We start from the raw sequence: 23,515 nt of genomic DNA, 5'->3' as shown, positions 1-23,515 counted from the left end.
AAGTCTCTCAGGTTGTGTAAAGGGGCGGAGCTAAGGAGGAACTCACACTACATTTCCATAACTCCCTACTGTCTGCTGACGGGGAACACCGCAGGTGATAACTATACGAGCCAGCACCGAGCCCTTACTAGTGAAGAGAGAAAGAAAGAAAGAAAGAAAGAAAGATTATACACATACCTATTAACTAAATGATACTTAATGGATGGGGGGGGGGGCATGGGGATAGATAGATAGATGATCACGCAACTGCGTTCGTTCAGTGATTCTATATATTCAAATTGAATGGAGGTTTAAAGAGTTGGACTCTCTAACCCACCTGCTACTAGAATGAAGTGCGATGCACTGTCACATATCTCCTAGGGCCCCCCGTTATATTGTCCCCACCACCGGCCCATGCAAATGAGCTCCCCGGGGCCCTGTTCATAGCCCAGTCCCGGCCGCTCACCCCGCTCAGAGCCAGCGCCGGGCTTCAGCTTCCCATCCCGCCTGGGGACCGAGCCGCCAGCCGCAGACATGACCCCCAGCCTGGCCATCGCCTTCCTCCTGCTGCTCCCCGCGGGTACGGGCGGGATCTGCGCTGCCGCTGGGCGCCCGGTACCGCGTGTTCCCTAATAACTGCGCCTCCGGGAATCACTGAAATATTCCCCCTTTATCTCTGCAGGTGTCTATTCCCAGGTCAGCCTGGTGGAGTCCGGTGGGGGAGTCAGGAAGGCCGGAGAGACCCTCAGACTGACCTGCACCGTGTCCGGATTCTCTCTCACTAGCTACGAGGTGCACTGGGCCCGCCAGCCCGCGGGGAAGGGGCTGGACTGGCTGGGAGGTATCTGGGGTGATGGGGGCACTGCTTATAGCAATGCTCTCAAAAATCGCCTCAGCATCACCGAAGACAACTCCAAAAGCCAAGTGTTCCTGCAACTGACCGGCCTGCAGCCCGCAGACACCTCCGTGTATTACTGTGCCAGAGACACAGTGAGAGGAAACCTATCGGAGCCGGCACTAAAACTGATGATGTTCGTCCATCGTTTTCGAAGAAGACCTTAACATCTATCAGGTTGTGAGCTGTCCACAATGCGTCCGCAAATGGCTGGTAAGGCCAATACGGGCACGGAATGTTCTGCCACATGTCGGGCAGACATGCGTGGGCACCACTGTTACAACATTTGCAGCTCTGGCTTTACGGAGTGCTCGCTTCTCTTGTGCTAGTGTTATCCTTCTAGCTTCAGATGTCTGGCAGCCTTGGTGGATCAGCGTACGCCATGTCGATCGGTCTTGTGCCAGGGTTTCCCAGGAGGTGACGTCGATATCCAGGGACTTAAGAGAGGCTTTCAGCGTATCTTTGTATCGCTTCTTTTGTCCCCCGTGCGATCGCTTTCCTTGAGACAGCTCACCATAGAAGAGCTGTTTGGGGATGCGGTGGTCTGGCATCCTCACAACATGGCCTGCCCAGCGTGTCTGGGCTTTCATAAGCAGAGTGTAAACTGATGGCAGGCCTGCTCTGGAAAGGACTTCTGTGTCAGGCACCTTATCCTGCCACCGAATCCTCAGAAGTCTGCGGAGGCAAGTCGTGTGGAAGTGGTTCAATTGCCTAGCGTGCCTCCTGTATACAGTCCAGGTCTCACTGGCATACATCAAGGTAGTTAGCACTACTGCTCGGTAGACTTTAAGCTTTGTAGCAAGGCTTATTCCACGGCGGTCCCACACGTTGGTCAGCAGTCCGCCAAATGCAGAGCTTGCCTTGGCGATTCTGCAGTTGACCTCGATGTCAATTGTCACTGCACGGGAGAGGGTGCTGCCAAGGTATGTAAATTGGTCCACTGCTTGCAGCTTTTGCCCCTTCACTGTGATGATGGGCTCTTGGTGTTGGGCTTTCGGAGCTGGCTGGTGCATCACTTCGGTTTTCTTTATGTTGATAAGAAGGCCAAAGTTATCGCATGCTGCTGCGAATTTGTCCATGCTGGCTTGCATTTCCTGCTCTGATCCAGCATTCAGGGCACAATCGTCAGCAAAAAGGAGGTCTCGTAGCACAGTCTCCTTTATCTTGGTGACAGCCTGGAGTCTTCGCAGGTTGAACAGTTTCCCATCAGTCCTGTATCTCAGGCTGACTCCCAAGGAACTGTTCTGAAAGGCGTCTGACAGCATGGCTGAAAACATCATGCTGAACAGGGTCGGTGCCAACACACACCCTTGCTTGACGCCATTTGTGACGAGAAAGGCCTCTGAAGCTTCTCCGTCGTCCAGAACACGAGCCGTCATGCCGTCGTGGAACTGACGTACCATCAGGATGAATCTATCAGGGCACCCAAACTTCGACATGATACGCCACAGACCTTCACGACTGACAGTGTCAAAAGCCTTAGTGAGATCCACAAAGATGGTGTACAGTTCACGATTCTGCTCTTGACACTTCTCTTGGAGCTGTCGGACTGCGAAGATCATGTCCACAGTGCCACGCTCTTTACGAAAGCCGCACTGTGTCTCGGGTAATAGACCCTGTTCCAGGTGGTCAATCAGGCGATTCAGCAACACTCGTGCAAGGATCTTGCCTGCGCTGGAAAGCAATGATATTCCTCTATGATTGTCGCAGACTTTTCGATTTCCTTTCCTCTTGTAGAGGTGTACGATGGATGCATCTTTCAATTCCTGAGGAATAGACCCTTGATTCCAGAAGGACTGAAACAGTTGAGTGAGTTTGTCAACAAGCACTGCACCACCATCCTTATAAACTTCTGCTGGGATCGCATCAGATCCTGAGGCCTTGCCACTGGACAGCTGGCTGATGGCCTGTAGGATTTCAGACTCTGATGGTGGAACGTCCAGACTGTGGTTGATATCCGCCTGGGGCATTCTATCAATCGCCTCGTTATTAATGGAAGATGGGCGGTTCAGTACAGATTGAAAATGCTCAGCCCAACGCTGTAGAATCAGAGTCTTCTCAGTAATGAGAGTTACACCATCTAAATCCAGTAAAGGAGAGCTCCCTGAGGGCCGAGGTCCGTACAAGGATCTGAGGGCTTCGTAGAACCGTTTGGCATCGTTTCTATCAGCAAACATCTGGATTTCACCTGCCTTGGCACTCAACCAGGAGTCCTGCATCTTGCGAAGCTTGTTCTGTACGGTCCTGCGAGTGTTGTTAAAGGCATTTTTCTTAGCTGATGACGACGGGTCGTTCTGATGAGCACGGTAAAGGCGGTGCTTTTCAGCAAGTAAGGCCTTGATCTCTTCATCGTTTTCATCAAACCAGTCCTGCTGTTTCCTGTGTGAGGGTCCAAGAACCTTTAGTGCAGAAGAGTGCACAATATTCCGGAAGCGTTCCCAGTCCTTCTCAGCATTTTCCTCTAATTGCAGCTCTAAGAGTTGGTTGTCAAGATCTTCTGCTAGTAAAGCTGCTGTATTGGGGTTCCTCAGTTTACTGACGTTAATCTTTTTCACCACAGCTCTGTTTCCCTGCGGACGTCTCTTTGGCTTGATGTAAAGGCTTAATTTAGAGATGATGAGTCTATGATCAGTCCAACAGTCAGCACTCGGCATGGCCTTAGTCACCCTTACATCCTGTCTATCTTTCCTCCGCACGATGACATAATCAATGAGATGCCAGTGCTTGGAGCGTGGATGCATCCAGGACGTCTTTTTGCGAGTGGGCAGGCGGAAGATAGTATTGGTAATGATCAGATCATGAGCCACACATGTCTTCAGGAGTAGTAGGCCATTGCTGTTACATTTGCCGATTCCATTTTTTCCAATGACGCCATCCCAGGCAGAGTGATCAGAGCCTACTCTCGCGTTAAAATCGCCAAGTAGAATCAGCCTGTCGGTACGCTTCACGGATGAGAGTAGGGCATCAAGATCTTCATAAAACTTGTCCTTTACTTCATCCGGATTCGTCATTGTGGGTGCGTAAGCGCTGATTAGTATAGCTTGCTTTCCTCTCGGTAGTGGAAGATGCAGTGTCATGAGTCGGTCGTTCACACCCTTGGGAAGACTGGCAAATTTGCGGACAAGTTGATTCTTAACCGCAAAGCCAACTCCAGATTCACGACGTTCGTCACTGCTACGTCCACACCAGAAGAATGTGTAACCACCCCCTATTTCTGTGAGCTGACCTTCGTTGGCTAGACGAGTTTCACACAAGGCTGCAATATCGATGTTAAATCTTGCGAGCTCTCTAGCGACCAGGGCTGTTCTTCTTTCTGGTCGATCTGCTGAGGGGTTATCTTGAAGCGTGCGTACGTTCCATGTACCAATAATGAGTGGTGTCACCTTGCGGTTTGTTATTTGAAGTTTTGTTGTTCGACCGCATAAGATGGGATCCCCTCCAGCCGCGGTAAGCTGGCCAGGGTTCTGTGAAGCAAACAATGTTTAGGGCACCTTTTCTAGCCCCTTCCTCTTGCTACGGAGGTGAGCAGTGCGGTCCTAAAAAGGGCTGCTCAGTCACTCAGGTAGACGCCGAATCCAGCTGTTGCTTCGATCAGCAAGAAGACGACCATTAGACCTGAGCCGCCTGTGTGCTAACTAAAACTAACCGTGCAGAGAACCAGCCCTCCCGGGTGAGTGACAGGCAAAGCAGCGGCTGCCAGCACCGCGTTCTTTCCGCTTCGTTAGTTATTCGCTTTCTCCAGATACCATGGCAAGTTGAAGTAATTGTGAATTAAATTAAATTAAACCCCATATCATCCAAAGTCACACAGCGGATCAGAACTCCCAAGGCTGCGAGTCAAGCCCAGGATTCTTTCACGCGGCTACCTGCGCTCTGAGATTTTTTATCATTCTGACAAGAAATGAGGGGAAAGACCACAATAATTTTCATCCCTAAATTCTTGCTATTGCAGCTAGAGTCCCGAGATTGCTCTTTCCTGCCCTAGCTGGGAAGATGAACCAGGAGTCTTTACACCCGGTGCCTGCTGGACAATCTAGAGCCCCACTGTCATTCTAGCGGTGGGAATTCCGTTCTCTGCAGGACGGAGTCTGAGGCATTACCCGACCAGGTCATGTATTCAGATCAAACACTCAAAAAGGGATGATCTAGCTACGTGTGCAAGGGGCTGAGTGTGTTTCAAACCCCTGGGATTTTCACGAGAGCTCAGTATCTTCAGACTCTCAGATTCCTGCGTGTTTGGATCGTATCTATACCAGCCTCCATGTTTAACTTCCCATCCCCACATCATTACCCCCAGTTACCCTGCAATAATCACTGTTCTCTCTGAGCAGCCATTAGGAACATGAGATCCTAGCAACTGCCAGCCTCCAGAACCCCCCAGGGCCCATTTACCCCAGTCTCCTACCTCAACAGTAGTTTCGTAGGAAGCAGCAATAAAGACAGATATTGTCAAGTAAGCTGCCCGGAGAGGATGGTTCCTCATAATCCGGGATCAGTGAGAGGTTGGTTTACACACCGAGCAAGAGTTCATCTCCTTACCCAAATTCAAGGGCTGAGAGTTTTCAAACCATTTCATGTATTGCGACATACCTTTCCCATTAACATTAGTTTGAAATGGCCAATTAAATTCCCTTCTCAATTTAAAAAAAAATCTCCTTTTCAGGATCGAATTCTCTGATTGGTATTTGTGGGGTTTAAGGAGGAAAAGGAGAAGATACCGAATTAACTGTTTCAACCACAGATATCCTACGTAATTTGAGAAAACTCCTACAGCTTCAGACAGAGGCGATTTTGAGTGTTTAGCCCTACAGGGAAATAAATCAATTAGTCTTACAGTCTCAAAGATACCTAAGGTAGTTAGCTGCCCCTATGAAGAGATAGCAAGGATGACATTCAGAACAAGCCGTTTCTCCCTGAAAACCTGCAATACTAAAAAAGTGAAGAGAGACGGAGAGAGAGAGCCAGAGCCAGCTACATATGTATTAAATATCAGAGGGGTAGCTGTGTTAGTCTGGATCTGTAAAAGCAGCAAAGAGTCCTATGGCACCTTGCAGACTAACAGAGGTATTGGAGCATGAGCTTTCGTGGTTGAATACCCACTTCGTCTGCATCCATGTAGTGGAAATTTCCAGAGGCAGGTATAAATATGCAAGCAAGAATCAGGCTAGAGATAACGAGGTTAGTTCAATCAGGGAGGATGAGGCCCTCTTCTAGCAGTTGAGGTGTGAACACCAAGGGAGAAGAAACTGCTTTCCTAGTTGGCTAGCCATTGTTTAATCCTGAGCTGATGGTGTCAAATTTGCAAATGAACTGAAGTTCAGCAATTTGTCTTTGGAGTCTGGTCCTGAAGTGTTTTTGCTGTAGGATGGCTACCTTTAGATCTGTTATTGTGTGTTCAGGGAGGTTGAAGTGTTCTCCTACAGGTTTTTGTATATTGCCATTCCTAATATCGGATTTGTGTCCATTTATCCTTTTCCTTAGAGACTGTCCAGTTTGGCCGATGTACATAGCAGAGGGGCATTGCTGGCATATGATGGCGTATATTACATTGGTGGATGTGCAGGTGAATGAACCGGTGATGGTGTGGCTGATCTGGGTAGGTCCTGTGATGGTGTCGCTGGTGTAGATATGTGGGCAGTGTGGGCATCGAGGTTTGTGCACCAGGGTTTATATAAGCGACTCATTCCAGTCCCTTGCCAGGAGTCTGTCGGCAGGGCCGGCTTTAGGCCCATTCCCCGACTCTCCCAATCCAGCCTGCGCCTAAGGGGGGCTGGAGCCCAGCCAGAGCACGGCAAGTCCTGGCCCCACCCCTCAGCTGGAGCGCGGCGAGTCCCGCGGACCCGATCTCCAGGCAGGAGCACAGCGAGTCCCCCGGCCCCACTATCCCGACCGGAGCGCGGCGAGTCCCATGGCCCCAATCCCTGGCCGGAGGGCAGCAATCTGAAGTGCCGCGAAGGACTGTGAGTACAAGCCCCACGAAAGGGGCCCAGCACTTGCTAAAACCGGCCCTGCCTGTTGGACCCAGCTCATTCCGTAGCTGATGAAGGTGAAGCCGGAGGCTTTGCAGGAGAGGCAGACAGAGTCTCCGGGCTTTTTCACATCCCCTCCGGACTCCACCAGCTGCACCTGGGACCGGACACCTGGGAATAAAAACAGGTTGTAAATATCGATACAGTGGTGACACAATATTCTTCGAACTGCCAGTTATTCAGAGGAGGAAAATACCTTCCAAAGCTGCTGCAGCGAAAATTACAACGAGCAAAAGGTTTTGGGGGTAAAGTTCTCAGGGGACTGGCCGGTCACTGCACAGACCCAGGGGCTGCGGATTGTGTCTCCGGGTGCAGCCTGGGCAGATAGAGGCACAGATTTAAACAGGAAACTGTCTCCCTCATTTGCTTGATAAGAGACAAACACTTCTGCTGCCAGGGATCTGAGTGACTCGCCCTAGGGCTCCCGGTGCAAGAGTCACACTGTCCCATCCTGTGTGTCTGTGCAGTGCCGGGCACAGGGCGCTGGGGTCCTCCTGACACTTTGGGACCCCTGGGAGGAATGACCAGCTCCCTGCAGTGACTGTATTTCCTCACAGAGGAACTTAGGGCCAAGTAATTGCTTGGCCCTTCTCCATATGGCTAAACCTGCCAGGGAACATTTCCCCTCTGGTCACTGCACAGTTCAATGGAGCCGGTCACTGCTGGGAAGAGGATCCAGTCCCAACTCTCTTCCAGTGCCAGCGGGTGTCCCAGCCCCACGGGACCAAGTGAGCTGGCCCTTCCCCACTCACAGCCCCGCTGCTCGTGGGCTGGAGCTGCAGAGCTAAGATTCACCCTATCTCATGAATATTTATATTTCCATATAGCTAACCCATTTGTTCATTTCTTTTACCAAAAACAAGCAAGCAAAACTCGGCCAGGACCTGAGCATCTTCCATCACCAAGTCACGCGAATACAAACAGGCCCTGAAGCCGAGTCTCTGGAATTGTGTGATTTCAGGGAAACTACTTGTATTATTAATTACTATTAATTACTATTATTGTTTTATTTTACCCAAAATACACTCAAGATCCCACCACACTGAGGATGATGGCCCAGCACACACCCTCTGCCTCTCTGTTCTAGATTCCTAAGAGAAATAATAAATCACAACAGAATTTGTGTCTCCTATAACGAGGTGGCTCGGCATACAGGACCACAATCACTCACTGTTTATATCTGTCCCTCTCTCTGCCCAGGCTGCACCCGGAGAGACAATCTGCCTCCCTCTGTATCTGTGCAGTTACCAGCCAATCCCCTGAGAACTTTCCCCTCCAACCCCAGGGGTGAATAAGAGCCTGCCATCAGTTTGTAACCCTATAATTCACGGGCTTTGTCACCCATTTCTGTGGCAAGTCCCAGTGGGCCTGTGCTGCAGAGACCTCTCAGTTCCTGAAGAAACCCCACTCAGCTGGTACTGGAAATATGGCGCAGGGTTGGGATTTTCAAAGTGGCCTCATGGATTAAGGAACCCACCTCACATTTGAGAATCACAGACCAAAATTTCTGCTGCTGTCCGAGGGAAGAGCTAAAGATCCAGCCCACAATACAGTTCCAGCTATTTAATAGAGTGACCGCGGAGATAAAGGACTTGAACCATCAGCCCTTAATTGCAAGAAACTCCCAAAGGTTGGTGCTGAGGGTAGTTGGCTAGTGAGGGTACAGGGAGAATGTCTGGTAGGATTTATTGTGATCATACAGAGAGAAGCAGCAGCCCCACAGGGGAGGTGTCAGGGGGTCAGAGAGCACAGGGCTGGTGGCCTTGTCTGGTGGCTTCTCGTTTGGGGTCCTCATTTCCCTTTTGATACTTCTACTCTCGGGCTGATGCATCCTAGCCATGGCGTGCAAGAACAGAACACTGAGCATGCAGTGAAAATATGAAATCCATGCTTTTCAAAAACAATATCAGAAACACCGAAGGGGGTCAGGAGAGAAGTGGGGAGCTCTCAACTTTTCTGAGAACTGGAAACCAACAAACACCTTTCAGATATCGGTTCTTGCTTGTCATTTTAAATGTGGAGAGGTGAGAGTGCAGAAAGCCTGGCAGAGCGGGGCTCATTCTATTCCCTGTGGAGAAACCCTGGTAGCAATTAAAGACACTTCCCTGACTGTGAAGAGAAGAGTCATGTCCGCTTCAGGGTTGGGTCTGTAGGCAGAGCATACATCATTTAGCAAGCTGCTAGGGCAACAGCCAAGGTTGAGCATCTGTTAAACCCCTGAGGAGTTTAAAGCTTTTCCAAATCCTTTTTTTCTCTAGGGACGTGTTTTTCTCCTACTCTTTGGTCCCCAGGCCAAGGTGTGAGATCATAAGAACGGCCATACTGGGTCATAACAATGGTTCATCTAGCCCAGCATTGTATTTTTTGACAGTGGCCAATTACAGGAGCTTCAGAAGGAATGACCAGAACATGCAATCATCAAGTCATTCACTGGGAAGGAGTTTTATCTGTTATAAGTAGGGGGATATGCAAATAAGGGTGAGCGTTTCATTTTTAAATCTCTCTCTAACCAGTCTGCACCCTGAGACAATCTGCAGCCCACTGGGTCTGTGCAGTTACCAACCGATCCCTCCGACACTAGGGAAAATGCCTCTTTGACTCCATGTATTTTTCGTTGCAGCAGGTTTGGAAGACATTTTCTCCCCCTATCTGGAAGAAGAGAGTCAGACGAATGTTGTAATTTAGGTAATTCATACTGATATGATTTTAATATGTGTTTATTCCCAGTTGTCCTTATGACGTAGCATGCCATATTCTTTATGACTGTGAATATGATGTAACTGGAATATGCTTTATGCCAAAGCTCACTTATAAGGTTTCATTTCAAAGGTTATAACCTACAGAATATATTCCTCCTATTTGTATGAATGTATCATTCTTGTATCTGAAACTAGAAATATGAAGTATAACGTTGAGGGCCTATTGTAATTATGCAAAGTGTGGGCCATTAATGGTGGTTTAGAATCTTGATGGTTCCCATCAACTAGGACAACTGGTTGTAAATGGCTCTGTTTACCTGCAAACCTGCCTGTGTATAATGTGAGTAATGAAAAATGAGGTCTTACATGTCACCTGGTACTGGAATCCATCTTAGACCTGGTGCTTTTCCATTTAGAAGGAGGGGTGGGGACCTAGAGAGACAATGGATTCCTGCCTTGTGCCAAAGCTATAAAAGGGGGTGGAGCAGGACAAGGGGGGGGTCCAGTCATGAGAATACCCCTAGTTTCCACCTAAGATGTCCCCTGAAACTGACAAGGACTGTACCCTGGGAAAGGATTGGGCCCAGACTAGAAAGGAGTCTAGTCTGTGAAAGGAGCTTACTGGAACATCTCTGATGGCGAGATTTACCTGTAATCAGTTTCTTAATGTATTATGCTTAGACTTGTGTGTTTTGTTTTATTTTGCTTGGTAACTTACTTTGGTCTCTCTGTTATTACTTGAAACCACTTTTAATACTTAACCAAATCACTTTTGAATTAGCTGGATTGGCAGACACTTTTGAGCAATCACAAGCTGCAGTTAAATCACTGGTAGAGGGGTACAAGGTTGACAAATAGCAGAATCACTGTCTTACCCCTGGGAAAAAGGAGGCTGGGCATTCACTTCCCCATTCCCCTGTTACACATCCCAGATCTCCTGTACAAGCAGATGAGCCCAAGAGGTGCTATCATTGTAAGTCCTCTGAGGACCTGAGCACCTAAGGAATAAATGTCATTGGTTGAGTTGGAACAGGCACCAGGTAACACATGAATCCTTATCTCCATCTTTAGGTGCCTAAATACTTTTGAAAAACTGCCCCCAAGTGGTTTCCCCAAAGTCACACAGGAAGTCTATGGCAGACTGCTACCCCTTCATGGATTGGGTGTACCCCTTATTAATATACATTCCTGAATGTCCAGGTGGTTTTCTCTCTGCTCGCTGGCATCTGTGTACCTCAGAGTCATTGGCTAATTTTATCTTCACTGCCCTTTTCTGAAACATGGTCGAGACCTCTTCATTTTCTAAGAAGGGAACTGAGGAAAAGGTTCTTTTACGTGACATGCCCAGGTCACACCAGGGGTTTGTAGATCAGTGAGGAATGTAGTGACCAGGAATCCAGTCTGCCAGCTGGAGAACCTACACACTGGACCCTCCTTCCTACTCTCAGGAAGCCCTGCCCCGCTGTCAGGATCTGGGTGCTGAGCTGAGCCCGCTGTCTCTGTGTTGTATAAATGGGATACTTGTCCCCGAGGAGATATTGCCGTGTACTGAGACACCGCCCACTGTCATCTCTTCTGCCCATTCTGGGGAACCCGCATGCAAATCCCTGCCCCGGGGGCTCCTGTTGAAATACAAACCCCTGGTTCTAGGAGCCTCAGGCTCTCCCCAGACACAGAACTGCCCGGTCCTGCCCACTGGGGTGTTTCTCTCATTGCATGAAAACGAGAATGGAATCGCTGCTGCTTTTCCTTTCCCAGCTCTTACCTGTAAGTGGGTATGTCTACACTATGGGATTATACCGATTTTACAGGAACTGGTTTTTAAAAACAGATTGTATGAAGTTAAGTGCACGTGGCCACACTAAGCACATTAATTCAGCGGTGTGCGTCCATGTACCGAGGCTAGTGTTGATTTCCTGAGCGTTGCACTGTGGGTAGCTATCCCATAGTTCCCGCAGTCTCCCCTGCCCCTTGGAATTCTGGGTTGAGATCCCAATGCCTGATGGGGCAAAAAACATTGTTGCGGTTGGTTCTGGGTACAGCCTCACCCCTCCCTCTGTGAAAGCAGCGGCAGACAACTGTTTTGCACCTTTTTTCCTGGGTGAACTGTGCAAACGCCATAGCACGGCAAGCATGGACCCTGCTCAGCTCAAGACAGCAATCATGGACATTGTAAACACCTCGCGCATTCTCGTGCAGTCTATGCTGAGCCAGGACCTGCAAAACCAGGCGAGGAGGCGGCTACGGCAGTGCGGGGACGAGAGTGATGAGGACATGGACACAGAATTCTCTCAAACCACGGGCCCCTGCGCTTTGGAGATCCTGCTGGTAATGGGGCAGGTTCTAGCCATTGAACGCCGATTTTGGGCCCGGGAAACAAGCACAGACTGGTGGGACCGCATAGTGTTGCAGGTTTGGGATGATTCCCAGTGGCTGCAAAACTTTTGCATGCATAAGGTCACTTTCATGGAACTTTGTGACTTGTTTTCCCCTGCCCTGAAATGCCAGAATACCAAGATGAGAGCAGCCCTCACAGTTGAGAAGCGAGTGGCAATAGCCCTCTGGAAGCTTGCAAAGCCAGACAGCTACCGGTCAGTCGGGAATCAATTTGGAGTGGGCAAATCTACTGTGGTGGCTGCTGTGATGCAAGTAGCCAAAGCAATCATTAAGCTGCTGCTCTGAAAGGTAGTGACTCTGGGAAATGCACAGGTCATAGTGGATGGCTTTGCTGCAATGGGATTCCTAACTGTGGGGGGCGGTAGATGGAACCCATATCCCTATCTTGGCACCAGAGCACCAGGGCACCCAGTACATAAACCGCAAGGGGTACTTTTCCATGGTGCTGCAAGCACCGGTGGATCACAAGGGACGTTTCACCAACATCCACATGGGATGGCCAGGAAGGGTTCATGATGCTCGCGTCTTAAGGAACACTACTCTGTTTAAATGGCTGCAGCAAGGGAATTACTTCCCAGACCAGAAAATAACAGTTGGGGATGTTGAAATGCCTGTAGTTATCCTGGGGGACCCAGCCTACCCCTTGTTGCCATGGCTCATGAAGCCGTACACAGGCAGCCTGGACAGTAGTCAGGAGTTGTTCAACTACAGGCTGAGCGAGTGCAGAATGGTGGTAGAATGTGCATTTGGCCATTTAAAGGCGCGCTGGCGCACATTACTGACTGTCTCAGACCTCAGCCAAACCAATGTCCCCTTTGTTATTGCTACTTGCTGTGTGCTCCAGAATCTCTGTGAGAGTAAGGAGGAGACCTTTATGGCGGGGTGGAGGCTGAGGCAAATCAGCTGGTTGCTGATTACACACAGCCAGACACCAGGGTATTCTCATGACAGTTTGCTTAAGGAAATAAAGTCACTATCATTTAAAAAGCATGTATTCTTTATTAATTCATTATAAAAAGAGGGAGAGAACTGACAAGTTAGCCGAGGTGTGATTTGGGATGAGGATAGGAGGGAAGGAAAAGGCCACTAAAAATTTTTCAAAATAATGATAGCCTTTTGGTTGGGCTGTCCATGGAGGTGGAGTGTGCGGGTGCACGGAGCCTCCCCCCACACGTTCTTACACGTCTGAGTGAGGAGGCTATGGAACATGGTGAGGGGGGAGGGTGGTTATACAGGGGCTGAAGCGGCACTCTGTGATCCTGCTGCCGTTCCTGAAGCTCCACCAGATGCCGCAGCATGTCAGTTTGATCACGCATCAGCCCCAGAGTTGCATCCCGCCACCGCTGATCTTCCTGCCTACACCTCTGATCTTCCTGCTGCCACCTCTCATCTCGAGCATCCCTCCTGTCCTCACATTCACTGGCATCTTGCCTGTAATTTGATACCACGTCCTTCCACTCATTCAGATGAGCTCTTTCATTGCAGGTCACTTCCATGATTTCCGAGAACATTTCGTCTCGCGTCTTTTTTTTCCGCCGCCTTATCTGAGATAGCCTTCGGGACAGAGTAGGGAGGCTTGAAAAATTTGCAGCTGCATGAGGGAGGGAAAAAAGGGAGAGAAGTATTTTAAAAGATACGTTTTACAGAACAATGGTTATACTCTTTCATGGTGAACAACACTATTCACCTTACATGGTCTACACTAAGCGTTTAAACCAAATTTAGCAGTGTTAAATCAAATTAACCCTGCACCCGTCCACACAACGAGGCCCTTTATATTGATATAAAGGGCTCTTAAAACCGATTTCTGTACTCCTCCCCGACAAGGGGAGTAGCGCTGAAATCGGTGTTGCCATGTTGGATTAGGGTTAGTGTGGCTGCAATTTGACGGTTTGGCCTCCGGGCGGTATCCCACAGTGCACCATTGTGACCGCTCTGGAAAGCAATCTGAACTCGGATGCACTGGCCAGGTAGACAGGAAAAGCCCTGCAAACTTTTGAATTTCATTTCCTGTTTGCCCAGCGTGGAGCTCTGATCAGCACGGGTGGCGATGCAGTCCCAAATCCAAAAAGAGCTCTAGCATGGACCGTACCGGAGATACTGGATCTGTTCGCTGTTTGGGGAGACAAATCTGTTGTATTAGAGCTCCGTTACAGAAGATGAAATGCCAAAACATTTGAAAAAATCTCCAGGCTATGATACAGAGTCCACAGCAGGGACTCAGCACAGTGCTGTGTGACAAGCGTAACAGAAAGCCAGAGAATCAAATGGACGCTCATGGAGGGATGTAGGGGGGACTGAGGACTCCAGCTATCCCACAGTCCCCGCAGTCTCCGAAAAACATTTGCATTCTTGGCTGAACTCCCAATGCCTGAAGGGTCAAAAACATTTTCCCGGGTGCTTCAGGGTATATATAGTCAATTTACACCCTTCCCCCTAAAAAAAAGAAAAGGGAAAAAATAGTTTCTCACCTTTTTTCAATGTCACCCTATGTCTACTGCATGCTGCTGGTAGACGGGGTGCTGCAGCACTGGACACCAGCATCCTTTTCCTACTGGCAGATAGTGCAAAATGATTGATATCTGTTTTCATCATCAGCCTATGAGTGCTCCTGGTTGGTTTCAGTAAGATTGGTTGGGGGTGCCTGGGTAAAAATGGGAATGACTCCTGGTCATTCCTGGTAGATGGTAGAAAATGGTTGGTAACTGTCCTCATCATAGCAACTGGAGGCTGAGCTCCATCAGCCCCCCGCTTTCATATCTAAAGAAAAGAATCTGTACTGCCTGGAGTATCATAGCAGCTGAAGGCTGCCTCCCCCTCATTTTATCTCACTAAAAAGTCAGTGTTTCTTATTCCTGCATTCTTTATTACTTCATCACACAAATGGGGGGACACTGCCATGGTAGCCCAGCAGGGTTGTGGGAGGAAGGAAGCAACGGGTGGGGTTGTTGCAGGGGCACCCCCTAGAATGGCATGCAGCTCATCATTTCTGTGGGATCTCTGTGGCTCTGACCCAGAGCAGCTGTGCTCTGTGGTTTTCTAATACACTTGCTCCATATTCTAGTCAGGACTGACTCTATTTTTAGAAGCAGCAAAGAATCCTGTGGCACCTTATAGACTAACAGATGTTTTGCAGCATGAGCTTTCGTGGGTGAATACCCACTTCTTCGGATGCAAGCAGTGGAAATTTCCAGGGGCAGGTGTGTATATATAAGCAAGCAAGAAGCAAGCTAGAGATAACGAGGTTAGATCAATCAGGGAGGATGGGGCCCTGTTCCAGCAGCTGAGGTGTGAAAACCAAGGGAGGAGAAACTGGTTCTGTAATTGGCAAGCCATTCACTGTCTTTGTTTAGTTCTAAACTGATGGTGTTAAATTTGCAGATGAACTGGAGCTCAGCAGTTTCTCTTTGAAGTCTGGTCCTGAAGTTTTTTTGCTGTAGGATGGCCACCTTAAAATCTGCTATTGTGTGGCCAGGGAGGTTGAAGTGTTCTCCTACAGGTTTTTGTATATTGCCATTCCTAATGTCTGATTTGTGTCCATTTATCCTTTTCCTTAGAGACTGTCCAGTTTGGCCGATGTACATAGCAGAGGGGCATTGCTGGCATATGATGGCATATATTACATTGGTGGATGTGCAGGTGAATGAACCGGTGATGGTGTGGCTGATCTGGTTAGGTCCTGTGATGGTGTTGCTGGTGTAGATATGTGGGCAGAGTTGGCATCGAGGTTTGTTGCATGGGTTGGTTCCTGAGCTAGAGTTACTATGGTGCGGTGTGCAGTTGCTGGTGAGAATATGCTTCAGGTTGGCAGGTTGTCTGTGGGCGAGGACTGGCCTGCCACCCAAGGCCTGTGAAAGTGTGGGATCATTGTCCAGGATGGGTTGTAGATCCCTGATGATGCGTTGGAGGGGTTTGAGCTGGGGACTGTATGTGATGGCCAGTGGAGTCCTGTTGGTTTCTTTCTTGGGCTTGTCTATTTTTAGACAAAACATAAAAAAAAGAATGACCCAAGGAGTCATTCCCATTTTTGTCTATGCACTCTCAGCTGACCTCAGAAAGGCCAGCCAGGAGCACTCATGACAGCACAAAACAATTAATAACTATCATTGCCAATTTCTAATGGCGTAAAATGACTGATAACCATCATCTCATCACCAATTTACAATAGCAGCCAGTGTAGTAGAGATGGTAACCATCTCTGTTACCTTGTAAACACAAATGAATGCTGCTGTGTAGCACTGCAGTACCGCGTCTGTCAGCAGCATCCAGTACACATATGTTGACAGTGACAAGGCAAAACGGGCTCCATGGTTGCCATGCTGTGGTGTCTGCCAGGACAATCCAGGGAAAAAGGGCGCAAAATGATTGTCTGTCGTTGCTTTCACGGAGGAAGGATTGAATGACGACATTTACCCAGACTCACCTGCGACACTGTTTTTGCATTGGGATCTCAATCCAGAATTCCAATGGGTGGGGGAGACTGCGGGAACTATGGGATAGCTACAGGATAGCTAGCCACAGTGCAACGCTCCAGAAATCGATGCCGAATTAGTGTGCTTAGTGTGGCCGCGTGCACTCGAATTTATACAATCTGTTTTACAAAAACGGTTTCTGTAAAATCAGAATAATCCCATAGTGTAGACAGGATGGGAACGGAAATTGGGGATCGATCCACAGATTTGTGCTGTGATTAATTCATTCCTCTCATTGTTTGTCTTTCCCCAGGTGTCTTCTCTCAGGAGCAGCTGGTCCAGTCTGCCCCAGGAGCGGTGAAGCCCCCAGAGACCCTCAGTATCACCTGTAAAGTCTCCGGTGTCTCCATTAGCAGCTACCTTCTAAAGGGGTTACAAACAAACTAACAAACAAATCCAACCCTTATACACTGAACGGGAAAAGAACTAGAGAAAGAGACAGAAAGGGAGCAACTGAAAAATTCAGCTTGATCTGCAAAGTTTTGAAGAACATCTACTTGAATCGAGGTGATGAGGATGATGATAATAATTGGAGATATACCAATCTCATCATGGTGGGACCGTGTCTTCGTATATGTTTGACAAAATATTTAGTTCAGAGTTGGATGCTGTACTACACCAAGAAAACGGACACCAGGAAATTTCACAAGGAAAGAAGAGCAGGGTCTCTCAGTGGCTCAGAATGACAGCAGTGTAACTAACAAAAATGTTCTGTTGCTGGAGTTAGAATAAAATGACGATACCTAACTCAAGTGGAACCAAATATCAGAATGTAATTTACCCTCGAAAATACCTTCCTCCAAAGAGTCGCCAAAAATAAACATCCCCGGGCAGATATTATCCAGACTATGAGCCTGGGTCATTTCTTCAATGGAGTCGTGGTAGAGAATACGTTGGATATGATATAGAATGGGGGCGGGGGATATTCTCGGAAAACTACCATATTCTGAAGGCAACAGCTAGAACACCACTAGCTCATGTGATCCAAAGCACAGTAATATCAGCCCAAAGACTTCCACTGAACTGAACTGATTTCAATAAAGCCGCTATTCACCAGAAATGTAGCTATGTCTGTACAGTAAATGCAATGCTTCCCCGAGCACGGGGTAGGATATCAGAGATACTGTAAGGGAGTTAAACCCTCAATTTCCCAATTCCCTTGGGCTCTGTTGAAATCCAGGCCAAAGCCACAAGAGAGGAGGTTACATTTCCCGTTCCCAAACATCCCTCCGTTGCTAAGAAGGCGCTGTCCTGCACTTATATGTGGCTGAGAATCTCACACACCTTTACGCGTGTTAAACGACCAAATGCTGTTTATTTAAATTGAGTTGGGGCGTCCATACGCCTTAGGAGGTTTCACAATTTTCTGAGCTGAACTCACTGTCTTAGGGGGACACGCACCCCAGGGAGAGATCCTCATGTGCTAACAGAGCTCACACCCGGTCATCGCTTATAGTCGCCTTGTGAAACTCGCATGCAAATCCCTGCCCCGGAGGGTTCCTGTTTAAATACAAACCCCTGATTGGAGGAGCCTCAGTCTCCCCTCAGACACAGAACTGCCCGGGCCTGGCTGCTGGGGAAAGTTTGCACCTTCACTTAAGATGAACCTGCTGCTGATTTTCCTGTTCATGCTGGTGGCCCCTTTAGGTACGTGTCTATTGCGGGTCAGGAGGGTTCCTTGCTGCAGTGACTGCAGAAGAGGCGCTGTTCAAATGAGACCAAGGGAATTAGGTGCACATATCCCAATGGAATTTAGTGGCAGTTGGGCGCCTCACTCCCTTAGGTGCGGTCTCGAGGTGTTTTATTTTCACGTGGTCCCCACTCCCAGGGGACAGGGGCCTTGCTCACTGGTTCATTTCCGTGTTTCCTTCCCAGGGGTCCTCTCCCAAGTGCAGCTGCGGGAAACGGGCCCGGGAGCGGTGAAACCCGGAGAGTCCCTGACACTCACTTGTACCATCTCCGGAGACTCGGTTTCTATCTCCAGCGGCTCCTGGACCTGGATCCGGCAGCCCGCGGGGAAAGGGCTGGAATGGGTGGGACGCATTTACTACAGTTCGAGTCAGTGGCACACTAACTACGCCAGCGCTCTGCAGAGCCGAGTGACCATCACACAAGACACTTCCAAGAACCAGTTCTCCCTGCAGCTCCGCTCGCTGACAGCTGCGGACACCGGCACCTATTACTGCGCCAGGGACACACAGTGACACAGAGCAGAGCGGGACTGGCACAAAAAGGGGAAGCGGATTCTGTCCACTTAATTTTCACAATTTGAACTGAAAGAGCTGAGATTCTCCTCTCCCCCTTCCCCATAACACTCCATGTAAGTGGAAAGAAAATGCAAAGGGGAGGCGGGTACGGAATCTGAGCGAACTTTTTATGTATATTTGCACCAAGGTGATGCCACGAACAGGAGGATCATGAGCCCAGTGACACGCACCAGCGCCCTGATGGCAACATTTACAAAAGTGCTGGCAGCGCTTGTCCTGCAAAATGAAGTATCCTGGATCTTCCAAGGGCTTTTCGGGGAAACACACAAACAAATCCAGTCCCTCCCCACCGGATGGGAAAGAGAAATAGAAAGAGATACCAAGGGACTAAATGGAAAAATGAGGTTGACCTGGAAAGTTTTCGGGAGCACCGATTTGAATCGAGCTGCTGAGGAGGATGAAGATGTTGATGATAATAATAATAGTAACAAAATAATAACAGATGGTGTTCAGATCGGGTGCTGCACTAACACCCAGGAAACAAAGAACAGGAAATTGCACAAGAAAACGAGGAAGTGGAAGAGGGGTCTCTGGGTGGCTCAGAATGACAGCAGGGTACAATAATTAACAATAACTCAGATGGCCCCAAGGATCAGAAATGTAACGTAAACTCCATAAAATCCCCTTTTGCAAAGAATTGTAAAATAGAAACATTCACCGGGCGCAGGGCCGGCTCCAGACCCCATCGCGGCAAGTACGCGCGTGGGGCGGCCCTTTCCCGGGGGGGGCGGCAGTCTGGGCCGGCGGACCTGCCGCAGTCATGCCTCCACCGGAGCCCCGGGACAACCGGACCTGCCGCAGGCATGACTGCGGCAGCTCAAGCAGAGCCGCCGGACCTGCGAACCGTCCGCAGCTGCGGGAGGTCCACTGGAGCCGCGCGACCAGGGGACCCTCCACAGTCATGCCCGCGGGAGGTCCGCTGCTCCCGCGGCTCCGGGGCGCCTCCCGCGCATGACTGATTGGGGCGGCCAAAAAGGTAGAGCCGCCCCTGACCCCAGCACCCTGTGCCGGGGCTGCACAGACACAGGACGGGACACTCTGACTCCCGCACCCGGAGCCCTAGGGCGAGTCACTCAGATCACTGGCAGCAGGAGTGTGTGTCTCTTATAAAGCGGGGACATGCAAATGAGGGAGACAGTTTCCTGTTTAAATCTGAGCCTCTCTCTGCCCAGGCTGCACCCGGAGACACAATCCGCAGCCCCTGGGTCTGTGCAGTGACCAGCCAGTCCCTGAGAACGTTCCCCTCCAGCACGCGGGAAAATGGGATTTTTGATTCTTGTAATTTTCGCTCTAGCATCTTTGGAAGGTATTTTCCTCCTCTGAGTAACTGACAGACAGAGAAGAATATTGTGTTACCGCTGTTTTTATACCGATATTAATGGCCTGTCTTTATTCTCAGGTGTCTGGTCCCAGGTGCAGCTGGTGGAGTCCGGAGGGGATGTGAAAAAGCCCGGAGACTCTCTCCGCCTCTCCTGCAAAGCCTCCGGGTTCACCTTCAGCAGCTACCATATGGACTGGGTCCGACAGGCTCCTGGCAAGGGACTAGAATGGGTCGCTTTTATAAGCACTGATGGGAGTACTATATACTACCCTGATTCAGTGAAAGGCCGATTCACCATCTCCAGGGATAATCCCAAGAGTGAGCTGTATCTGCAAATGACCGGCCTGAAGCCCGAGGACACCGCCCGCTATTACTGTGCGAGAGACACAGTGACACGAAACCGGTTTGTGATCATACAAAAACCCAGGCTGCGGAATCGCGCTTCTCCCGGCAGCCGCGTGGGGGCAGCAGTGACACACACACCGCTCCGGGCTGGGACAGGAGACCCGGTACCCGGGTGAATGTAACACAAACTTCCCGGCAGTTTTAACCCTTCCGTTCCCGGGCAATGTGCCTCCTTTCCGGTCTAGAGCCCCGCTGGGTCTGCGGCGCAGAGATCCCTCGCTTCATCTGTGAACCCCAATCCGGAGTGAGTCCTGTTCTGAGCAGGGGCGGCACAAGCCATTTCGCCACCCAAACCAGGGCGGCACGCCGCGGGGGGCGCTCTGCCGGTCGCCCGTCCCACGGCTGGTAGACTTCCCGCAGACGTGCCTGCGGATGCTCCACGGAAGCCCTGGGACCAGCTGGGGCCTGGAGCCGCCCCTGATTCTGAGTCGCTCTCCCCTCGGAGACCTGGCACGCTGGCTCTCCCGAAGCCGTCTCTGTGTCCGACTCACAGGACAGCATCTGTCAGTGTAAACGGGACAAGCACATTGGGGTTTGCATCAGATCCAACGGATGGAGCGAATTGCTCCTGGGGCCAAATCCTCCACTGGTGTAAAGTCACCGCAGCTGCTTTCACTAGACTCCAGTTACTCTGGATTTACACCACCTGAGGATCTGCCTCTTTAAGCAATCTGGGATGTTTATGGTATTAATGCAGTGGAAGGTGATTAGTTCACTATAACCAATGTGGGGCCTCTCACAGTGGCATCTCTCAGCCCTTCACCAGTGGTTATTGTCTTCAGGGGTGGCTCTAGGCACCAGCAAAGCAAGCAGGGGCTTGGGGCAGCCCATTTGCAGGGGCGGCAACTGGCAGGGATCCACCTTGGGTGCTGAGAACCAACAGGGGGCCCTGGGAGCTGTAGTTCCTTGGTTAGCGCCCTGCCTATAGAGCCAGCCCTGGAGCAGAGAAAGAACTAAATTTCCCAGCATTCCCTTGGCTGCTATCAACAAGAAAGGGAGGGGTAGGAAGTATGGTAGCTGAAACCTTATGCTGCAGTTTGCTGTGAATGGAAAACTCACTGCTAGAGCAGGGTGGCACCATGAATGGGGAGCAAGTGTGCCCAAGGAGTACATAACATAAGAACATAAGAACGTCCGTACTGGTTCAGACCAAAGGTCCATCTAGCCCAGTATCCTGTCTACCGACAGTGGCCAATGCCAGGTACCCCAGAGGGAATAAACCTAACAGGCAATGATCAAGTGATATCTGTCTTGCCATCCTTCTCCATCCTCTGATGAACAGAGATTAGGGACACCATTCCTTACCCATCTTGGCTAATAGCCATGTATGGACTTAACCACCATCAATTTATCCAGTTCTCTTTTAAACCCTGTTATAGTCCTAGCCTTCACAATCTCCTCAGGTAAGGCATTCCACAAGTTGACTGTGCACTGCGTGAAGAAGAACTTCCTTTTATTTGTTTTAAACCTGCTGTCTATTAATTTCATTTGGTGACCCCTAGTTCTTGTATTATGGGAATAAGTAAATAACTTTTCCTTATCTACTTTCTCCACATCACTCATGATTTTATATACCTCTATCATATCCCCCCTTAGTCTCCTCTTTTCCAAGCTGAAAAGTCCTAGCCTCTTTAATCTCTCCTCGTATGGGACCTGCTCCAAACCCCTAATCATTTTAGTTGCCCTTTTCTGAACCTTTTCTAGTGCCAGTATATCTTTTTTGAGATGAGAAGATCACATCTGTACGCAGTATTTGAGATGTGAATGTACCATCAATTTATATAAGGGCAATAATATATTATCAGTCTTATTCTCTATCCCCTTTTTAATATTCCTAACATCCTGTTTGCTTTTTTGACCACCTCTGCACACTGCGTGGACATCTTCAGAGAACTATCCACGATGACTCCAAGATCTTTTTCCTGATTAGTTGTAGCTAAATTAGCTCCCATCATATTGTATGTATAGTTGGAAAACGTTGAGAGGAACTGGGAACGCTTCCGAAATATTGTGCACTTTTCTGCACTAAAGGTTCTTGGACCCTCACACAGGAAACAGTCGGACTGGTTTGATGAAAACGATGAAGAGATCAAGGCTTTACTTGCTGAAAAGCACCGCCTTCACCGTGCTCATCAGAACGACCCGTCGTCAACAGCTAAGAAAAATGCCTTCAACAACATTCGCAGGACCATACAGAGCAAGCTTCGTAAGATGCAGGACTCCTGGTTGAGTGCCAAAGCAGATGAAATCCAGAAGTTTGCTGATAGAAACGATGCCAAACGGTTCTACGAAGCCCTTAGATCCTTGTACGGACCTCGGCCTTCAGGGAGTTCCCCTCTACTGGACTTAGATGGCGTAACTCTCATTACTGAGAAGACTCTGATCTTACAGCATTGGGCTGAGCATTTCCAATCCGTACTGAACCGCCCATCTTCCATCAAAAATGAGGCGATTGATAGAATGCCCCAGGCGGATATTAATTACAGCCTGGACGTTCCACCATCAGAGACTGAAATCCTACAGGCCATCAGTCAGCTGTCTAGTGGCAAGGCCTCAGGATCTGATGCGATTCCAGCGGAAATCTATAAGGATGGTGGTGCAATGCTTGTTGACAAACTCACTCAGCTGTTCCAGTCCTTCTGGAATCAAGGGTCCATTCCTCAGGAATTGAAAGACGCGTCCATCGTACACCTCTACAAGAGGAAAGGAAATCGAAAAGTCTGTGATAATCATAGAGGAATATCACTGCTTTCTAGCGCAGGCAAGATCCTTGCACGAGTGTTGCTGAATCGCCTGATTGACCACCTGGAACAGGGTTTACTACCCGAGACACAGTGCGGCTTCCGCAAAGAGCGTGGCACTGTGGACATGATCTTCGCAGTTCGTCAGCTCCAAGAGAAGTGTCAAGAGCAGAATCGTGAACTGAATACCATCTTCGTGGATCTTACCAAGGCTTTTGACACTGTCAGTCGCGAAGGTCTGTGGCGCATCATGTCAAAGTTTGGGTGCCCTGACAGATTCATCCTGATGGTACGTCAGTTCCACGACGGC

At 49.4% G+C, this 23,515-nt stretch overlaps 3 gene segments (V, D, J or C); all 3 read left to right on the top strand.

Annotated features, from left to right (window-relative positions):
- The first annotated feature begins 513 nt into the window (after positions 1–513).
- On the top strand, positions 514–16,772 carry LOC123347540. The segment is given in 3 exon segments: positions 514–559; positions 662–969; positions 16,725–16,772. Coding segments are annotated over 3 exon segments (402 nt in total).
- A 1,300-nt stretch (positions 16,773–18,072) lies between these two features.
- Positions 18,073–18,675, top strand: LOC123347923. The segment is given in 2 exon segments: positions 18,073–18,118; positions 18,347–18,675. Coding segments are annotated over 2 exon segments (375 nt in total).
- Positions 18,676–19,998: 1,323 nt separating this feature from the next.
- Positions 19,999–22,375, top strand: LOC123347918 (the record flags this gene model as incomplete). The annotated part of the segment is given in 3 exon segments: positions 19,999–20,044; positions 20,138–20,455; positions 22,317–22,375. Coding segments are annotated over 3 exon segments (423 nt in total), but the record flags the coding sequence as incomplete, so codon positions are not given.
- Between the last annotated feature and the right edge of the window lie 1,140 nt (positions 22,376–23,515).

Source organism: Mauremys mutica, chromosome 13, assembly GCF_020497125.1.
Source record: "Mauremys mutica isolate MM-2020 ecotype Southern chromosome 13, ASM2049712v1, whole genome shotgun sequence".
In the NCBI taxonomy this organism is placed as follows: Eukaryota; Metazoa; Chordata; order Testudines; family Geoemydidae; genus Mauremys; species Mauremys mutica.
The sequence above is the reverse complement of the archived record's forward strand: the minus strand, read 5'-3'. Positions and strand labels throughout refer to the sequence as shown.